This window comes from Hemitrygon akajei, chromosome 8 (genome assembly GCF_048418815.1).
Source record: "Hemitrygon akajei chromosome 8, sHemAka1.3, whole genome shotgun sequence".
Lineage (NCBI taxonomy): Eukaryota > Metazoa > Chordata > Chondrichthyes > Myliobatiformes > Dasyatidae > Hemitrygon > Hemitrygon akajei.
In genome coordinates this window covers 168,106,039-168,122,187 of record NC_133131.1, presented here as the reverse complement: position 1 = coordinate 168,122,187, position 16,149 = coordinate 168,106,039, and the positions used below count along the sequence as shown (strand labels likewise).

Here is a 16,149-nt window from a genome sequence, read left to right as displayed (position 1 = left end):
TCAGCCCATTATGGTATTATGTGCAAACTTGGTTTCTGAAGGTTGTTATAGCCAGGGGGTGGGGGAGGGGTGGTAATGGGGTTAGGCTCCCACTACCTATTACATAAACGATTTAGATGAAGGCATTGAGAATAACATCAGCAAGTTTGCTGATAATACTAAGCTGGGTGGCAGTGTGACATGTGATGAGGATGTTAGGAGAATTCAGGATGACTTGGATAGGCTGGGTGAGTGGGCAGATACTTGGCAGATGGCATTTAATGTGAATAAGTGTGAGGTTATCCACTTTGGGAGTAAGAACAGGAAGGCAGATTATTATCTGAATGGTGTAGAGTTAGGTAAGGGAGAAATACAAAGAGATCTAGGAGTACTTGTTCATCAGTCACAGAAGGTGAATGAGCAAGTGCAGCAGGCAGTAAAGAAGGCTAATGGAATGTTGGCCTTTATTACAAAGGGAATTGAGTACAAGAGCAAGGAAATTCTTTTGTATTTGTACAGGGCCCTGGTGAGACCACACCTGGAGTATTGTGTACAGTTTTGGTCTCCAGGGTTAAGGAAGGACATCCTGGCTATAGAGGAAGTGCAGCGTAGATTCACGTGGTTAATTCCTGGGATGTCTGGTCTGTCTTACACAGAGAGGTTAGAGAGACTGGGCTTGTACACGCTGGAATTAAGGAGATTGAGAGGGGATCTGATTGAAACATACAAGATTATTAAGGGATTGGACAAGATAGAGGCAGGAAATATGTTCAAGATGCTGGGATAGTCCAGTACCAGAGGGCATGGTTTGAGAATAAGGGGTAGGTCATTTAGGACAGAGTTAAGGAAAAACTTCTTCTCCCAGAGAGTTGTGGGGGTCTGGAATGCACTGCCTCAGAAGGCAGTGGAGGCCAATTCTCTGGATGCTTTCAAGAAGGAGCTAGATAGGTATCTTATGGATAGGGGAATCAAGGGATATGGGGACAAGGCAGGAACCGGGTATTGATAGTAGATGATCAGCCATGATCTCAAAATGGCGGTGCAGGCTCGAAGGGCCGAATGGTCTACTTCTGCACCTATTGTCTATCGTCTAAATGCCCCAGTGGTGTGCATCTCAGAGTCTCTGACAAACAAGCCTAGTTCCTAGCTACCAAGCCCGTTTCTACTGACAGAAGAAGAGGTAAATGTGGGTTACTGGCACCTTAAAACCAGATGGGGCTTGTCAGCTGTTTCGCTGAACTCCTACACTCTGTCCACCAGAGAAAGCAGGATTTCCCAGTGGCCACACATTTTAATTCCATGTCCCATTCCCATTCTGATATGTCAATCTATGGCCTCCTCGACTGTCAAGATGAAGCCACACTCAGGTTGGAGGAACAACACCTTATATTCTGTCTGGGTAGCCTCCAACCTGATGGCATAAACATTGATTTCTCTAACTTCTGTTAATGCCCCTCCTCCCCTTCTTACCCCATCCCTTATTTATTTGTTCATTTCCCCCTTTTTATTTCTCTCTTCCCCTTTTTTTTTTTCTCTCTCTCCCTGCCCCTCTCACAATCACTCCTTGCCTGTTCTCCATCTCCCTCTGGTGCTTCCCTCCTCCTTTCTTTCTCCCTAGGCCTCCCATCCCATGATCCTTTCCCTTCTCCAGTTCTTAGCTTCACCCCACCCCCTCTGGTCTTCTATCATTTTGGATCTCCCCCTTCCCCCTCTGTTGTGATGGAAAATAACTGGTTCTATGAATCTCAACAGTAGAGGCCTGGACACACACAATTTTAATAATAAGGAATTTATTTACAAGTGGAAGTCAGGTCAACACAAGCAACTACAATATTCTAACAAAAAAACGTTTAGGGTTAACACGTGTGGGGAAGGTCGGGTCGGCTGTACAATACACAGAAAGAGGTGTGGGGACAGGGTACGGTTACACAAACAAAGAACAAGGGAAAAGCACTACGACAGCTATCCCCCTTGACCTTGGATAGCTGCAGCTTCCGTACCAGGACAAACGATAGACCTTCCCAAACATAAATCAATGCACTTATCTTCAATGAGGTGGTCTGTAAGAGAGACCGAGCCAGGGGCAAGTCTCACCTTTTATAGCATGGGGCTGGGTGAGATAATCCAATTAAGGTGGCCAATAATTTAGGTGTGCATTGATTAGTTGGGAGGGACCAAATGTTGATTGGCATGTGGTGTGTCCTCCGACCAGCCAGGTGGCAGTGCGTCTGTCACGTGGCCGGTATCTCTGGATACACCCTCCTACCTTCAAATCTCTTACTATCTTTTCTTTCAGTTAGTCCTGACGAAGGGTCTCGACCTGACACGTCGACAGCGCTTCTCCCTATAGATGCTGCCTGGCCTGCTGCGTTCCACCAGCATTTTGTGTGTTGCTTGAATTTCCAGCATCTGCAGATTTCCTCGTGTTTGCAGAAGGACTTAGATAGTTTAGGAGAATGGGCAAGAAAGTGCCAAATGAAATACAATGTTGGAAAATGCATGGTCCTGCACTTTGGTAGTAGAAATAAATCTGCAGACTGTTTTCTAAATGAGGAGAAAATCCAAAAATCTGAGATGCAAAGGGACTTGGACGTCCTTATGCAGAACATCCTAAAGGCTAACTTGCAGATTGAGTCGGTGGTGAGGAAGGCAAATGCAATGTTAGCATTCATTTCAAGAGGTCTAGAATACCAGAGCAAGGATGTGATGCTGAGGCTTTATAAGGCACTGGTGAGGTCTCACCTTGAGAATTGTGAACAGTTTTGGGCTCCTCATCTTAGAAAAGATGTGCTGGCATTGGAGAGGGTCCCGAGGAGGTTCACAAGGATGATTCCAGGAATGAAAGGGTTATCGTACGAGGAACGTTTGATGGCTCTAGCTCTGTACCCACTGAAATTCAGAAGGATGAGTTGGGGGGGGGGGGGGGCTGTCATTAAAATCTTTTGAATGTTGAAAGGCCTAGACAGAGTAGATGTGGAAAGGATGTTTCTCATGGTGGGGGTGTCTTAGACAAGAGGACATAGCCTCAGGATAGAGGGGTGTCCATTTAAAACAGATGCAGAGAAATTTCTTTAGCAGAGGGTGGTGAATTTGTGGTATTTATTACCACAGGCAGCTGTGGAGGCCACAGGTCTGGGTGTATTTCGGGCAGAGATTGATAGGTTCTTGATTGGACACCGCATCACAGGCTACAGGGAGACAACTGGGCAGTGGGGCTGAGGAGGGGAGAAAAGGATCGGCCATGATTGAATAGTGGAACAGACTCGATGGGCCAAATAGCCTGATTCTGCTCCTATGTCTTGTGATCGGAGCTAGTCCCTTTTGGCAGACATTCCTTTAAAATTTTCCTATCCATGAACCAGAAAAGGGCCAGCAACATCACGAAGGATCCCACCCACCCTGCTCATGGACTGTTAGTCCCACTCCCATCAGGGAGGAGGCTACACAGCATCCACACCAGGACCAGGACCATCAGACTAAAAAAAAGTTACCGGTACTTTCCCCAGGCAGTAATGCTGATCAACACTTCCACCCACAAACCCACCCTCCACACCCCCACTACTTTATCATTTCCTGTCAGTCAACTTATGGACAGACACTCCTGTGCCTAAAGTCACTTTATGGACTGACAATTTGTATTCATATAAGCTATCTTATGTATTTATATCAATTGTGTTCTTTTATTATTGTGTTCTTTATCTAATAGAGTTTTTTTTTGCTGTGTCGGATCTGGAGTAACAATTATTTTGTTCTCCTCTAGACTTGTGTACTGCAAATGACAAACAATTTTGAATCTTGTATTGATCTGTCCAAAAGACTTTAAAATGTAGTTATTGTACCTGGCTTAACCACTTCCTCCGGAGATGAGGATCCCTCGAACCTTTCCCTCTGTTGTGGAGAAGTTTCTCACTGACTGCCCCTCCTAATTTGGTCTTGAGACCATGTAGAAGGAAGCCATCTCAGTGAGAGTTGGGGAAAGAAAACCACAGAATCAGGCCCTTCGGCCTATCTAGTCCATGCCAAATTTTTATTCTGTCTGGTCCTATTGATTCACACCTGGACCATAACCCTCTATAACCCCTCTAACTAAACTCCTCTTAAATGTTGAAATTGAAGCCACGTCCATCGCTTCCACCGGCAGCTCGCCCCACACTTGCACCACCCTCCGAGTGACAGAGATCCCCCTAAACGTTTCACTTTTCATCCTTAACTCATGCCTTCTAATTCTACTCTCCCCCAACCTTAATGGAAAGAGCCTACATCTACCCTATCGATACCCCTCATAATTCCGTCTACCTCTGTCAAATCTTCCCTCACTCTCCTACGCTCCAGAGAATAAAGTCCTAACCTATTCAACGTTTCCCTATAACTCAGCTCCCCAAGTCCTGGCAATGTCCTGGTAAATTTTTTTCTTGGTACAGCTGACAAATTCCAAGTCCATCCAATGTAGCTCTAACTGTTCAGACGGGTCCCCATTCCAGTCCTGCTTTCTCCCTGTAAGTACATAATCCCTTTGGTGTGAACAGGTACAGCACATCAAACTCCCTCTCAGACACGTTCTTGGCCTCCGCTACCTTCTGTGCTTGAGACTTCCACTGGGTCACATGGGGAAAGACATCTTCCCTTCTTCCAGTGTCCTCCCACTGTCCAAAGGCGTACCGGTCAGCAGGTTAATTGGATGTTGTAACTTGTCCTGTGATGAGGCTTGGGTTAAGTAGGTGTGTTGTTGGGCAGTGTGGTCGTTGGTTCAGAAGGGCCTGTTCCATTGGTCAGAGATGATCATGGGCGTTGCATCCTATCTGTCTATATATGCAAAGCCTGGCCAGTACAATATGGAGAGCAAGCTGTTACCCATGTAGCAGGCTCCCCCTCTCCACGCGGCTGATGAACCCAAAGGAACGGCAGAGACTGATAGAGTTTGACACCAGCAGCATCGCAGGAGTTGCCAGTCAGCACTGAACTCAATGTAAGGACTTAGGGACTCCAGCTCCGGATTTTTCCCTTGGGGTTTACTTCCCCATGAGCGGGTATAGCCAGAAGGCAGCGGAGGTTTGCGATCAGCGTTTTCCCTTCTCCGAGCTGAGCTGCCAACCACGACTGACGAGCCCCATCTGCCTGAAGTGACGGGCTTTAAGGCACCTGTAACTCACCTCTGCCCCTTCTTCTACCAGTACAGACTGTTCCACCGGGCTTAGTAGCTAAGCCACGCGTGAAGACCAGGAGCTGGACTGGGTTGTCAGAGACGATCTGAGGCGCACGCTATTTGGTAGTGGGAGCTTATCCCCATTACCGCCACCGCTATAACAATCTCAAGGCACCGTATCTCTATATAAATAAATAAAAATTTTAAAAATGCTGTCTCCATATTCTACCGTCAGGCAGATGGTACCGCAGTGTAAGAACAAGGACCTTACGCTGGGTAACAGCTCCTTCCCCCAGGGTCTGAGAGTTCTGAACACCCCACTACCACCCTGCAACAGTGCCAGCAGCCTTAGAACATTCTACTGTTGTGTACGTCACCATACGTTGCACGTGCACTTAATGTCAACTTGCACATCGGCAGAACATTCTTTTATTAATCACAATCAGGTTTAGTATCACCGGCATATAGCATGCCGTGAAATGTGTTGGTTTGGGGCAACAGTCCATTGCAATTCAGTAATAAAAATGGATTACTAATCACCTTGAGAAATATATATGGAAGTTTGCACCTTGACCCTGGAGGGACACTGTTTCGCATGACTGCATTCATGTGTGGTTGAAAGATGATTAAACTAGAGCTTTATGAACTTAATAAGTTCGTGGACCATTCAGAAATTATCGGTAAACATTATTATGTTAATAATATTTTATGTGCTGTGTCTGATGTATGTACTGTGTTTTGCACCTTGGTCTCAGAAAACATTGTCTCGTTTAGCAGAATACACGTGTGCAGCTGAAAGACTGTAAACTTGAACTCGAACCGAGGTGGTGACCCCTGTCCGTGCACTGCCTGGACACTGGGGACATCCTCCTGGATTCTAGTCTGTCCAGGAAACTTAGAGCTTCCCCGTTCTCTATGATTTTCACTGTTACTTCACTTCCCACTGTCAGAAATTGGTTTTTTACTTTGCCTCCTTCCTCACCGGATTCCTAGGTTAGAAGGGAGAGTATTGGTCCCTCCACCACATTGAATACAATGGCCAATCAAATGTCCCCCCCCCCCCCCCCCCCACCTTCACCCGGATCCACACGGAGCCTGCCAGCTCGCACCCTTCATCCTCTTTACACTGTCTATCTCCCCTCTACTCAGAATGAAGGGTCTGAGACCAAAACACTGACTGTCCATTTCCCCCTGAGTTCCACCAGCAACTCGCCTCTTTTTGGTCCAGATTCCAGTCTCTTGTATCTCCTTTGTTTTCAGGCTAATGGCTTCCAACCAGAGTGTGAGATCCCATGGGAGAGGGAGCGATGCATCCAAAAACTGAGCCAAGAAGATCAAACCGCTTTTGGTGAGTGTCTGACAGATGGGCGACCAATGAACTGTTGTTGTTGCTTGTGTTGTTTTCAAGATTAACTCTATTTGTCCCAAGCACACCGAAACATACAGTGAAATGTCTCGTTTTTCATCAACGACCAACACAGTCCGAGGACGTGCTGTGGCAGCCCACGAATGCCACCGACATAGCCCGCCCACAACTTACCAACCCTAATCCGTACGTCTTTAGAACGTGGGCAGAGACCAGAGGACCTGGGGGAAACCCACATAGTCACAGGGAGAACGTACAGACTCCTCACAGACCCAATCTCCATCGGTGACGGTTGCTATGGTAAAGCGACTGCGCTAACCACTCTGCTTTTGCGCCACCCGTGTAAAGTTCTGCGGAACATTGTGGGCATGCCATGCTGGCACCAGAATGCCTGGTGACACTTGCGGGCTGCCCCCAGCACATCCCTGGGTGTGTTAGCTCGATTCACTTTATTGTCCGTGAGGAACTTTGTCTGTAAGGGCAGCAGCACAGAGCTTAAGATACACAGCACCACACTACATGTAGTTAAACACAATAGAAAATACTCACCATTGATAATAAATACTAAAACTTAATGCATGTGATTTAAAACACAAATGCAAATAATAAAACCGACTGTCAAAGGTGCTATGCACACGATATATTCAAAATTGGGTGTAGACAAGGCATTGGACTCTTCTGGTGCTGATGGGAAGGGAGCAGTGACGGTGTTCAGATAGTGTAGAGTGTAGTACCTCTGCTGCTTGTTGAATCGTCTTTATTGTCCATCTCTTATGGTTTTACTACCTTATTCTGACAATTCTGTTGAGTGGGCTGAGGTCGGTAGTGCTCATTGCTCCGAACCATGCCGTGAAATTGGAGGTTAATATTGATGCACGATTGTTAACACAATTGACACATTTCATTGTGTGCTTCGATGTGCATGTGATAAATAAATGAATCTGAAGTCTGAATTGAAGCGGCAGCTGGATGACTTTATTGTTTACCCGCACTGCGCTCTCTCTCTGTAGCTCTTACGCTTTACTCTGTACTCTGTTATTGCTCTGCATCAATGTATTGTACTATTGGCTACAGGAGGAAGTAGCCACGCGTCCATGAGTCAGTCCCCGTTGGGGATCTGAGGTGGAGAGGGTCAGTAACTTCAGATTCCTTGGCATTATCACGTCCGAGTATCTGTTCTAGGACCAGAACATAATTGTCAACACATCAGCACCTCTGTTTTCGCAGAGGTTGGCACAGGCTCAGCATGTCATCTGAAACTTTGACAAGTGGAACGTGTTTGCATCACGGCCTGGTACGGAAACACCAATGCCCAGGAAGGGAAAATCCTACAGGAAGTGGTGGATATAGACCAGTCCCTCCCCACCATTGAGCACATCTATGAGGAGTGCTGCCACCAGATCTCAGCATCCAGCATTAAGGACCCCATCACCCAGCCCGTGCTCTCTGCTTGCAGCTACCATTGGGCAGGAGGTACAGGAGCCTTAAATCCCACGTCACCAGGTTCAGGAGCAGTTACGTGCCTCTGTTGCACATGCCTGCAAAATAGTAAACGGTAACACAGATCGTAAAACATAGAAGCAGAATTGGGCCATTTGGCCCATTGAGTCTGCTCCACCATTTGATCATGGCTGATCCAGTTCCCTCTCAACCACATTCTCCTGCCTTCTCGCCATAACCTTTCGTGCCCTGACCAATCAAGACCGGCCTTAAATACACCCAATGACCTGGCCTTCACAGCTGCATGTGGCAATGAATTCCACAGATTCAGCACCCTCTGGATAAAGAAATTCCTCCTCACCTCCATTCTGTAAGGACGGCCCTCTACTCTGAGGCGGCGCCCTCCGGTTCTAGACTTCCCCACCTTAGGAAACACCCTCTCCACATCCACTCTACTGAGGCCTTTCAGCCTTTGCTAGGTTTTGATGAGATCACCCCCATTCTTCTAAATTCCAGTGAGTACAGCTCCAGGGCCATCAGTTGTTCCTCATATGATAAGCCTTTCATTCCTGGAATCATTCTTGTGGACCTCCTCTGAACCGTCTCTAACAACAGTTCATCCTTTCTTAGAAATGGAGCTCAGAACTGCTCACAGTACTCCAAGAGAGGCCTCACCAGAGCCTAATTTATAAGTGTGAGGTTATCCACTTTGGGAGTAAGAACAGGAAGGCAGATTATTATCTGAACGGTGTAGAGTTAGGTAAGGGAGAAATACAAAGAGATCTAGGAGTCCTTGTTCATCAGTCACTGAAGGTGAATGAGCAAGTGCAGCAGGCAGTGAAGAAGGCTAATGGAATGTTGGCCTTTATTACAAAGGGAATTGAGTACAAGAGCAAGGAAATCCTCTTGCATTTGTACAGGGCCCTGGTGAGACCACACCTGGAGTATTGTGTACAGTTTTGGTCTCCAGGGTTAAGGAAGGACATCCTGGCTATAGAGGAAGTGCAGCGTAGATTCACGTGGTTAATTCCTGGGATGTCTGGACTGTCTTATGCAGAGAGGTTAGAGAGACTGGGCTTGTACACGCTGGAATTAAGGAGATTGAGAGGGGATCTGATTGAAACATACAAGATTATTAAGGGATTGGACAAGATAGAGGCAGGAAATATGTTCAAGATGCTGGGATAGTCCAGTACCAGAGGGCATGGTTTGAGAATAAGGGGTACTTCATTTAGGACAGAGTTAAGGAAAACCTTCTTCTCCCAGAGAGTTGTGGGGGTCTGGAATGCACTGCCTCGGAAGGCAGTGGAGGCCAATTCTCTGGATGCTTTCAAGAAGGAGCTAGATAGGTATCTTATGGATAGGGGAATCAAGGGATATGGGGACAAGGCAGGAACCAGGTATTGATAGGAATTGATCAGCCATGATCTCAAAATGGCGGTGCAGGCTCGAAGGGCCGAATGGTCTACTTCTGCACCTATTGTCTGTTGTCTATAATAAAACCTCAGTATGACTTCCTTTTTTATATGTAATGTGATGTTGTATACACACTTTGATAATCAATTTTGTTTGAACTTTGAATGAATGAATCAAAGGTTCGCTTCACTATGCAGTATTGGAACTTGGACCTCACATTCTGACTCATTGTGATTTTGCACTTTATTGTTTCCCTGCACTGCACTCTCTCTGTATTCTGCATTCTGTTATTGTTTTACTTGTTCTACCTCAATGTGCAGTGTGATGACTGGATCCGTATCAATAGTATACAAAACAAAGTTTTTCACTGTACATGTGACAATAATAAACCAATTCCAATTCCAGTTCTCCTTCCAGGAGGAAAATTCAAATCAAATTCAGTTTAATTATCATTCAGATCACACATAGATACAGCTGAACAAGACAGCGTTCCTCCGGAGTCAAGTTGCAAAACGTTCAAATTAGCAAGCAAACATTCAAAAATAGAGAGTAATATAATTCCAAATAGCGAGCAAAGAAGCATATTCTCAAAAAAACATATATATGCTGCAAGACCCTATATATTCATATGCGTTTAAATGCTCAGTTTGCATGAAAGATTTAGACGTTGAAAAGCATGCGAGGTGTGTGCTCATTGAGATAGAGAGGGGATTTAAAGGGGAGGGGATAATTTAGAAGATGCATGGTAGAAAAATGCCTATGCCCCAATAGTAGTTATGAACTGAAGAAGAAGAAGAGAGTGGCATTAGGCACGGGAGTATTTGTACATAAGGTGACCCTGATGGGAAATGATGAAGTAATGGTGGTGGGGGGTGTGGAGGGGTTAGTTAGTGGGTGGAGGTGTTGATCAGCTGTGCTTCTTGGGAATAGTAACCATTTTTCAGCCTGGTGGCCCTGGCGTGGATATTACGTAGTCTCTCCCTGCTGGGAGGGGTATAAGCAGACCATGAGCATGGTGGGTGGGACCCTCGCTGACCCTCCTATGCACACTCAAGGCCCACTTTATTAGTTACACCTGTATACCTGCTCGTTAATGCAAATATCTGATCGGCCAATCAATGGCAGCAACTTCAGTGCGTAAAAGCATGCGGACATGGTCAAGAGGTTCAGTTGTTGTTCAGACCAAACATCAGAATGGGGAAGAAATGTGATGCAAGCGACTTACAGGGTAAATGGTAGGGCATTGAGGAATGCAGTGGAACAGAGAGATCTAGGAATAGCAGTGCATAGTTCCCTGAAGGTGGAGTCTCATGTAGATAGGGTGGTGAAGAAAGCTTTTGGTATGCTGGCCTTTATAAATCAGAGCATTGAGTACAGAAGTTGGGATGTAATGTTAAAATTGTACAAGGCATTGGTAAGGCCAAATTTGGAATATTGTGTACAGTTCTGGTCACCGAATTATAGGAAAGATATCAATAAATTAGAGAGAGTGCAGAGACGATTTACTAGGATGTTACCTGGGTTTCAGCACTTAAGTTACAGAGAAAGGTTGAACAAGTTAGGTCTCTATTCATTGGAGCGTAGAAGGTTGAGGGGGGATTTGATCGAGGTATTTAAAATTTTGAGAGGGATAGATAGAGTTGACGTGAATAGGCTGTTTCCATTGAGAGTAGGGGAGATTCAAACGAGAGGACATGATTTGAGAGTTAGGGGTCAAAAGTTTAAGGGAAACACGAGGGGGTATTTCTTTACTCAGAGAGTGATAGCTGTGTGGAATGAGCTTCCTATAGAAGTAGTAGAGGCCAGTTCAGTTGTGTCATTTAAGGTAAAATTGGATAGGTATATGGACAGGAAAGGAGTGGAGGATTATGGGCTGAGTGCGGATAGTTGGGACTAGGTGAGATTAAGAGTTCGGCATGGACTAGGAGGGCCGAGATGGCCTGTTTCCGTGCTGTGATTGTTATATGGTTATATGGTTAATCCAATTCAAATACCTCGTTAATGAGAGAGGTCAGAGGAGAACGGCCAGACTGGTTCAGGCTGACAGGAAGGTGACAGTAACTCAAGTAACCATGCATTACAATGGTGGTGTGCAGAAGAGCATCTCTGAGTGCACACGTTGAACCTTCAAGCAGAAGGCCACAGGCAAATGCTGAATGTGCATGTTATTAGGTACAAGAGGTACCTGAGTGCCGGTGGGGAGGCTGAGGCTGGTGCCGGTGATGCATTGTACAGTTTGAACTACCCAGTGTATAGCCCTCATGTTCACACAATATTTCGAATATTACTGTTCACAATAATGAGGTATTGTGTAATATCCAAAAGCAAAATTAATTAGAAGGCTGGAGTGTTAATTGAATAGCATCAAACAATCAGGAAAATCTGCCTTTTCAGCACCATCCAGCCATTGGCTGTCTGCTTTGGGCAGTATTGAAGGGAGCACCTGAACTGCGGTTTTGTAGAGGCTGGAAATCCAGAGCTACGCACACAAAATGCTGGAGGAACTCAGCAGGTCAGGCAGAATCTATGGAAATGAATAAACAGTCAACACTTCAGACCGAGACCTTCTTCAGGACTGGAAAGGCGGGGAGAAGACACCAGAATAAGAAGGTGGGGGAGGGGGAAGAGGACAAGCTAGAAGGTGATCGGTGAAGTCAGCGGGGTGGGGGAGGAAGTACAAAGTAGGGAGATGATAGGTGGAAAAGGGGAAGGGCTGAAGAAGGAGGAATCTGATGGGAGAGGAGAGACCTGCTCCTGCCTATCACTTCCCCAGGATTCCCTCCTCCTTCCCGTTCTTCCATGGTCCACTCACCTCTCCTATTTGCAATGTATTTCTGTCACAAAACAGCGAATTTCATGACATATGTCAGTGATATTAAACCTGATTCAATGAGGAGGTCGAGGATTCAGTTGTAGAGGGAGACACAGAGGCCCAGTTTTAGAAGCTTGGTGATTAAAACTGAGGTTTTTGTATCTTCCGCCCAAACGGAGAGGGGAGAAGAGAGAATGGCAGGGCTGGGTGGACTCTTGGACTATATTGGCTGCTTTGCGTTCATTCTACAACCAAGCTTGGTGTGATGTTACCACATATATCTCATTCCAATCTTCCTTCTCTGACTCTGAGCCTACCCCCACTAGCTTTAGACCTTCATTCCCTGGGGACGTCTGACTTTGCATTTATTCTGGGGACAGACACAGAGTCCGTAGAACTGAGGCAAAGCTGCAGCGCGGTCATGGACCACATGCAGATTACAGAGGAGAAGATGTTTGTTGTCTTGAGGCAAATTAGGCTGGATAAATCCCCAGGACCTGACAGGCTGACCTCACTGAACCTGTGGGAAGCAAGAGCAGAAATTACAGGAGGCCTCGTGGATATATTTAAATCATCCTTAGCCACAGGAAAGGTAACCAGAGGGTTGGAGAGTAGCCAAAGTTGTTCTGCTGTTCGAGAAAGGCTCTGTGAATAAACCACAAAATTAGAGGCTGGTTAGCCTGACGTCAGTAGTGGGCAAGCTATTGGAAGGTATTGTAAGGTACAGGATATATAAGTATTTGTAAAGACAGCGACTGATTACAGAGTGGCTTTGTGCATGGTAAGTCGTATCTAACCTGAGGGGGATCTTCTTCACTCAGAGGGTGGTGAGGGAGAGTGTGGAACGAGCTGCCAGTGGAAGTGGTAGATGTGGGTTTGATTTCAACACTTAATGGAAGTTTGGATAAGTACATGGATGGGAGGGGTATGGAGGGCCATGGTCCAGCTGTGGGTCATTGCAACTAGGCAGAATAACAGTTCAGCACAGACTAGAAGGGCCGAAGGGCCTGCTTCTCTACTGTAGAGCTCTATGACTCCATGAATCTATGACGCACACTCAGTGTTTCAGGAACAGCTTCTTCCCCACCACCATCAGATTTCTGAATGGACAAAGAGGCCATGTACAATACTCTGCCTCACTTTTTCATGTTTTGCCCTCTTTTGCACTACTTAATTAATTTACGTATAAATAAAAACCACTCTTGGCAACGGGTGAGGTGCCAGAGGACTGGGGGAGTGCTAGGGACAGGGGGATGATGCCGCTGCAGGGACTCCCAACCCTGAGACATCAGGCAAGGTCATTTGATTCCAAGCAATTGGTAATTGGTCTATGGATCATTACAGAACGTCTCTCTGGTGCTTCCCTCTCCCTCCCTTCTCCCTTCCCCTTTTCCCAACCATGATCCCCCTCTCCCTGCCCCCTTCCCACTCTCAGTCCACAACAGAAACCCAGAATCAGGCTTATCATCACACACGTGTCATGAAATTTGTATTTTTTGTGGCAGCAGTACAGTGCAATATATAAAATTACTACAGCGCTGTGCAAAAGTCTTAGCTCTATGTATGTGCCTAAGACTTTTGCACATTACTGTATATATGTTGTTTATTGTAATTTACATATTTTTTATTATGTTTTGCAATGTACTGCTGCTGCAAAACAACAAATTTTATGGCACATGCCAGTGATATTAAACCTGATTCTGAGTCTGACCCTATTAATGCCCCTCGAGATTTTGGATTTTGTAAACCCCTCAATCTGCTTGAGGGGTAGAATGGCTCTTACTGCAGTAAAAAATTTTGAAATGAAAACTGCAACACCAATACGCTGAGGAATTTCCAGGCAGCATCTTTATCAGCTCAGAGACCGAAGTGAATGCCCTCCAATATCAAAGCATGAAGATGACACTCTCTGTAACTGAGTTATTGCTGTAATCATATCAGCATTTCATAGATAATGACACTCATGTAATTCAATTAATAAGTCGGGAGGAAACAGCTATCCCAAACAATTACACTCACAGCGATTAATTCCGATGAAAACACAGGCCGCATCTCTACTGATTCCTTCACACACTAACCAGTGTGACCGTCCTGCCAGATTGATTAGCGCGGATAGTGGTTAGCGTAACACAAAGACAGTGCCGCTGCTCTCTGTAAGGACCCTACCTTCTCCCCGTGACCGCGGGGGTTTCCTCTCCGAGGACGGACGGATTAGGGCTAGTGAGTCGTGGGCGTGCTACGTCTACGCCGGAAGCGTACCGACACTTTCACAGTCTGATTCAATGTTTCGATGGACATGTGACAAACTATGAAAATTCACGTACCTTTTAAAGCCAAGGGGTAAAGGTGGCACGGTGGCAACCACTACCACAGCATCAGTGACCCTGATTCAACTCTGCTGTGGCCTCGTGGGTTTCTTCCGGGTGCTCTGGTTTCCTCCCAAGACCTATGGGTTAGTAGGTTAATAGGTCACATGGGTATAATTAGGCCAGAAGGGCCTGTTACCTTGCTGTATCTCTGAATACATAAATAAATTGGGAAATCTGAAATTAATGCAAAAAAGATTGCTGGAAACACTTGGCAGGTTAGGCAGCGTCTGTGGACAAGCAATCAGAATTAACGTTGAATGTCAGCGGTCGGACACGCACTGTCTGAAACGTCAACTCTCTTTCTATGCTCCGTATTGATCATAGTGCCAAGTTAAGCTGATCCCATCTGTCTGTACATGCTGTTGGAGGAACAAACCGAAAGATCACACCGAGTTGGTGTTTGAAATGACAGGAGTTTGTTTTTTAAGAACCTATTAACCTTTTCTTTAAATATACCCAATGATTTGGTCTCCTCAGCCATCTGTGGCAATGAGTTCCACAGATTCCCCAACCTCTGCCTGAAGAAATTCCTCCTCATCTCTGTTTTAAAGGAATGTCCTTCTGGTCTGAGGTTGCACCAGTCCCACCTCCCAGTACTTGGTCTATGGCCTTCTCTGCCTAATCGATTCTGTCATCACCGTTAACTGGACTCTGAATGCCCACACTCGAACCTCAAACACACTTTATCTACTTCAAACTTCAAAGTACATTTATTATCAAAGTAAGCATGTAGTGTACAAAACTGAGATCTGTCTGCCCACAGACAGCCGTGAAACAAAGAAACACCGTGTTCAAAGAGAAATATTTAATACACAACGTGCGAGAAAAGAAAGAATTGCACACACACAGCAACGAGCGAGCGAATAGCACACAGAATATCAAACAGGTCCTTCAAGCTGTCTGGGAATATCCGGAGCAGTTCAGTTCAATTTAGTGCTGTGTTATTCTTTGACAGCAGGCCGCAGAGCCAGTCAGAAAGCCGGGGGGGGGGGGAACTGTCTTCTTGAACAATTGCCCGAAGAGCCCCGATCAAAATTGCACAAAATAGCAATAAAATAGGTGTAACCAGAAACCAGAGACACATATGACATGAGCGAACTGCAGAGTCCTCTAAAATGAGTCTGGTGCACAAACGGCGCCAATCTAACCTTGCCCAAGACTGAAGACTCATACACTTTCCCCTGGCAGCAGCATGTGAGAGGGAGACAGGGAGACAGCACTGACCTTGGACACAAGGTGAGCAGCCTGGCCTCTGGTACCACACTGTCCTGAAGTATGAACAAAAAAACGCTATTTCTTTACAGAAATTGACCAGAGGATACAGAATTTGACCAATTGGAAACCTTGTTTTATTTACTTAAGAGATACAGTGTTGCTAAGAGGCCTGCCCGGCCTGGTGAGCTTGCCTGCGCAATTACACCCATGTGACTAATTAACCCACTAACCAGTTGATCTAGGATTAACCCACTAACCAGTAGATCTTTGGAAAGCGGGAGAAAACTCCCGTTCAAAACGGTAGTCGACTATTGAAAGGCCTAGATAGAGAGGATGTGGAGAGAATATTCCTGATAGTGGGAGAGTCTAGGACCAGAGAATAGTGTGACATCCCTTTAGAACAGAGATG

At 45.8% G+C, this 16,149-nt stretch overlaps 1 protein-coding gene across 9 annotated transcripts in view; it reads left to right on the top strand.

The window, feature by feature from the left end:
• LOC140732414 (pituitary adenylate cyclase-activating polypeptide type I receptor-like) overlaps nucleotides 1–16,149 on the top strand; it is a 546,399-nt gene that overhangs the window by 158,638 nt on the left and 371,612 nt on the right. For all 9 annotated transcript variants that reach the window (XM_073055037.1, XM_073055036.1, XM_073055034.1 and 6 more), the window contains one exon: nucleotides 6,383–6,470. In XM_073055037.1, coding sequence (XP_072911138.1) covers nucleotides 6,383–6,470 — 88 coding nt within the window. The remainder of the gene's footprint in view (nucleotides 1–6,382; nucleotides 6,471–16,149) is intronic.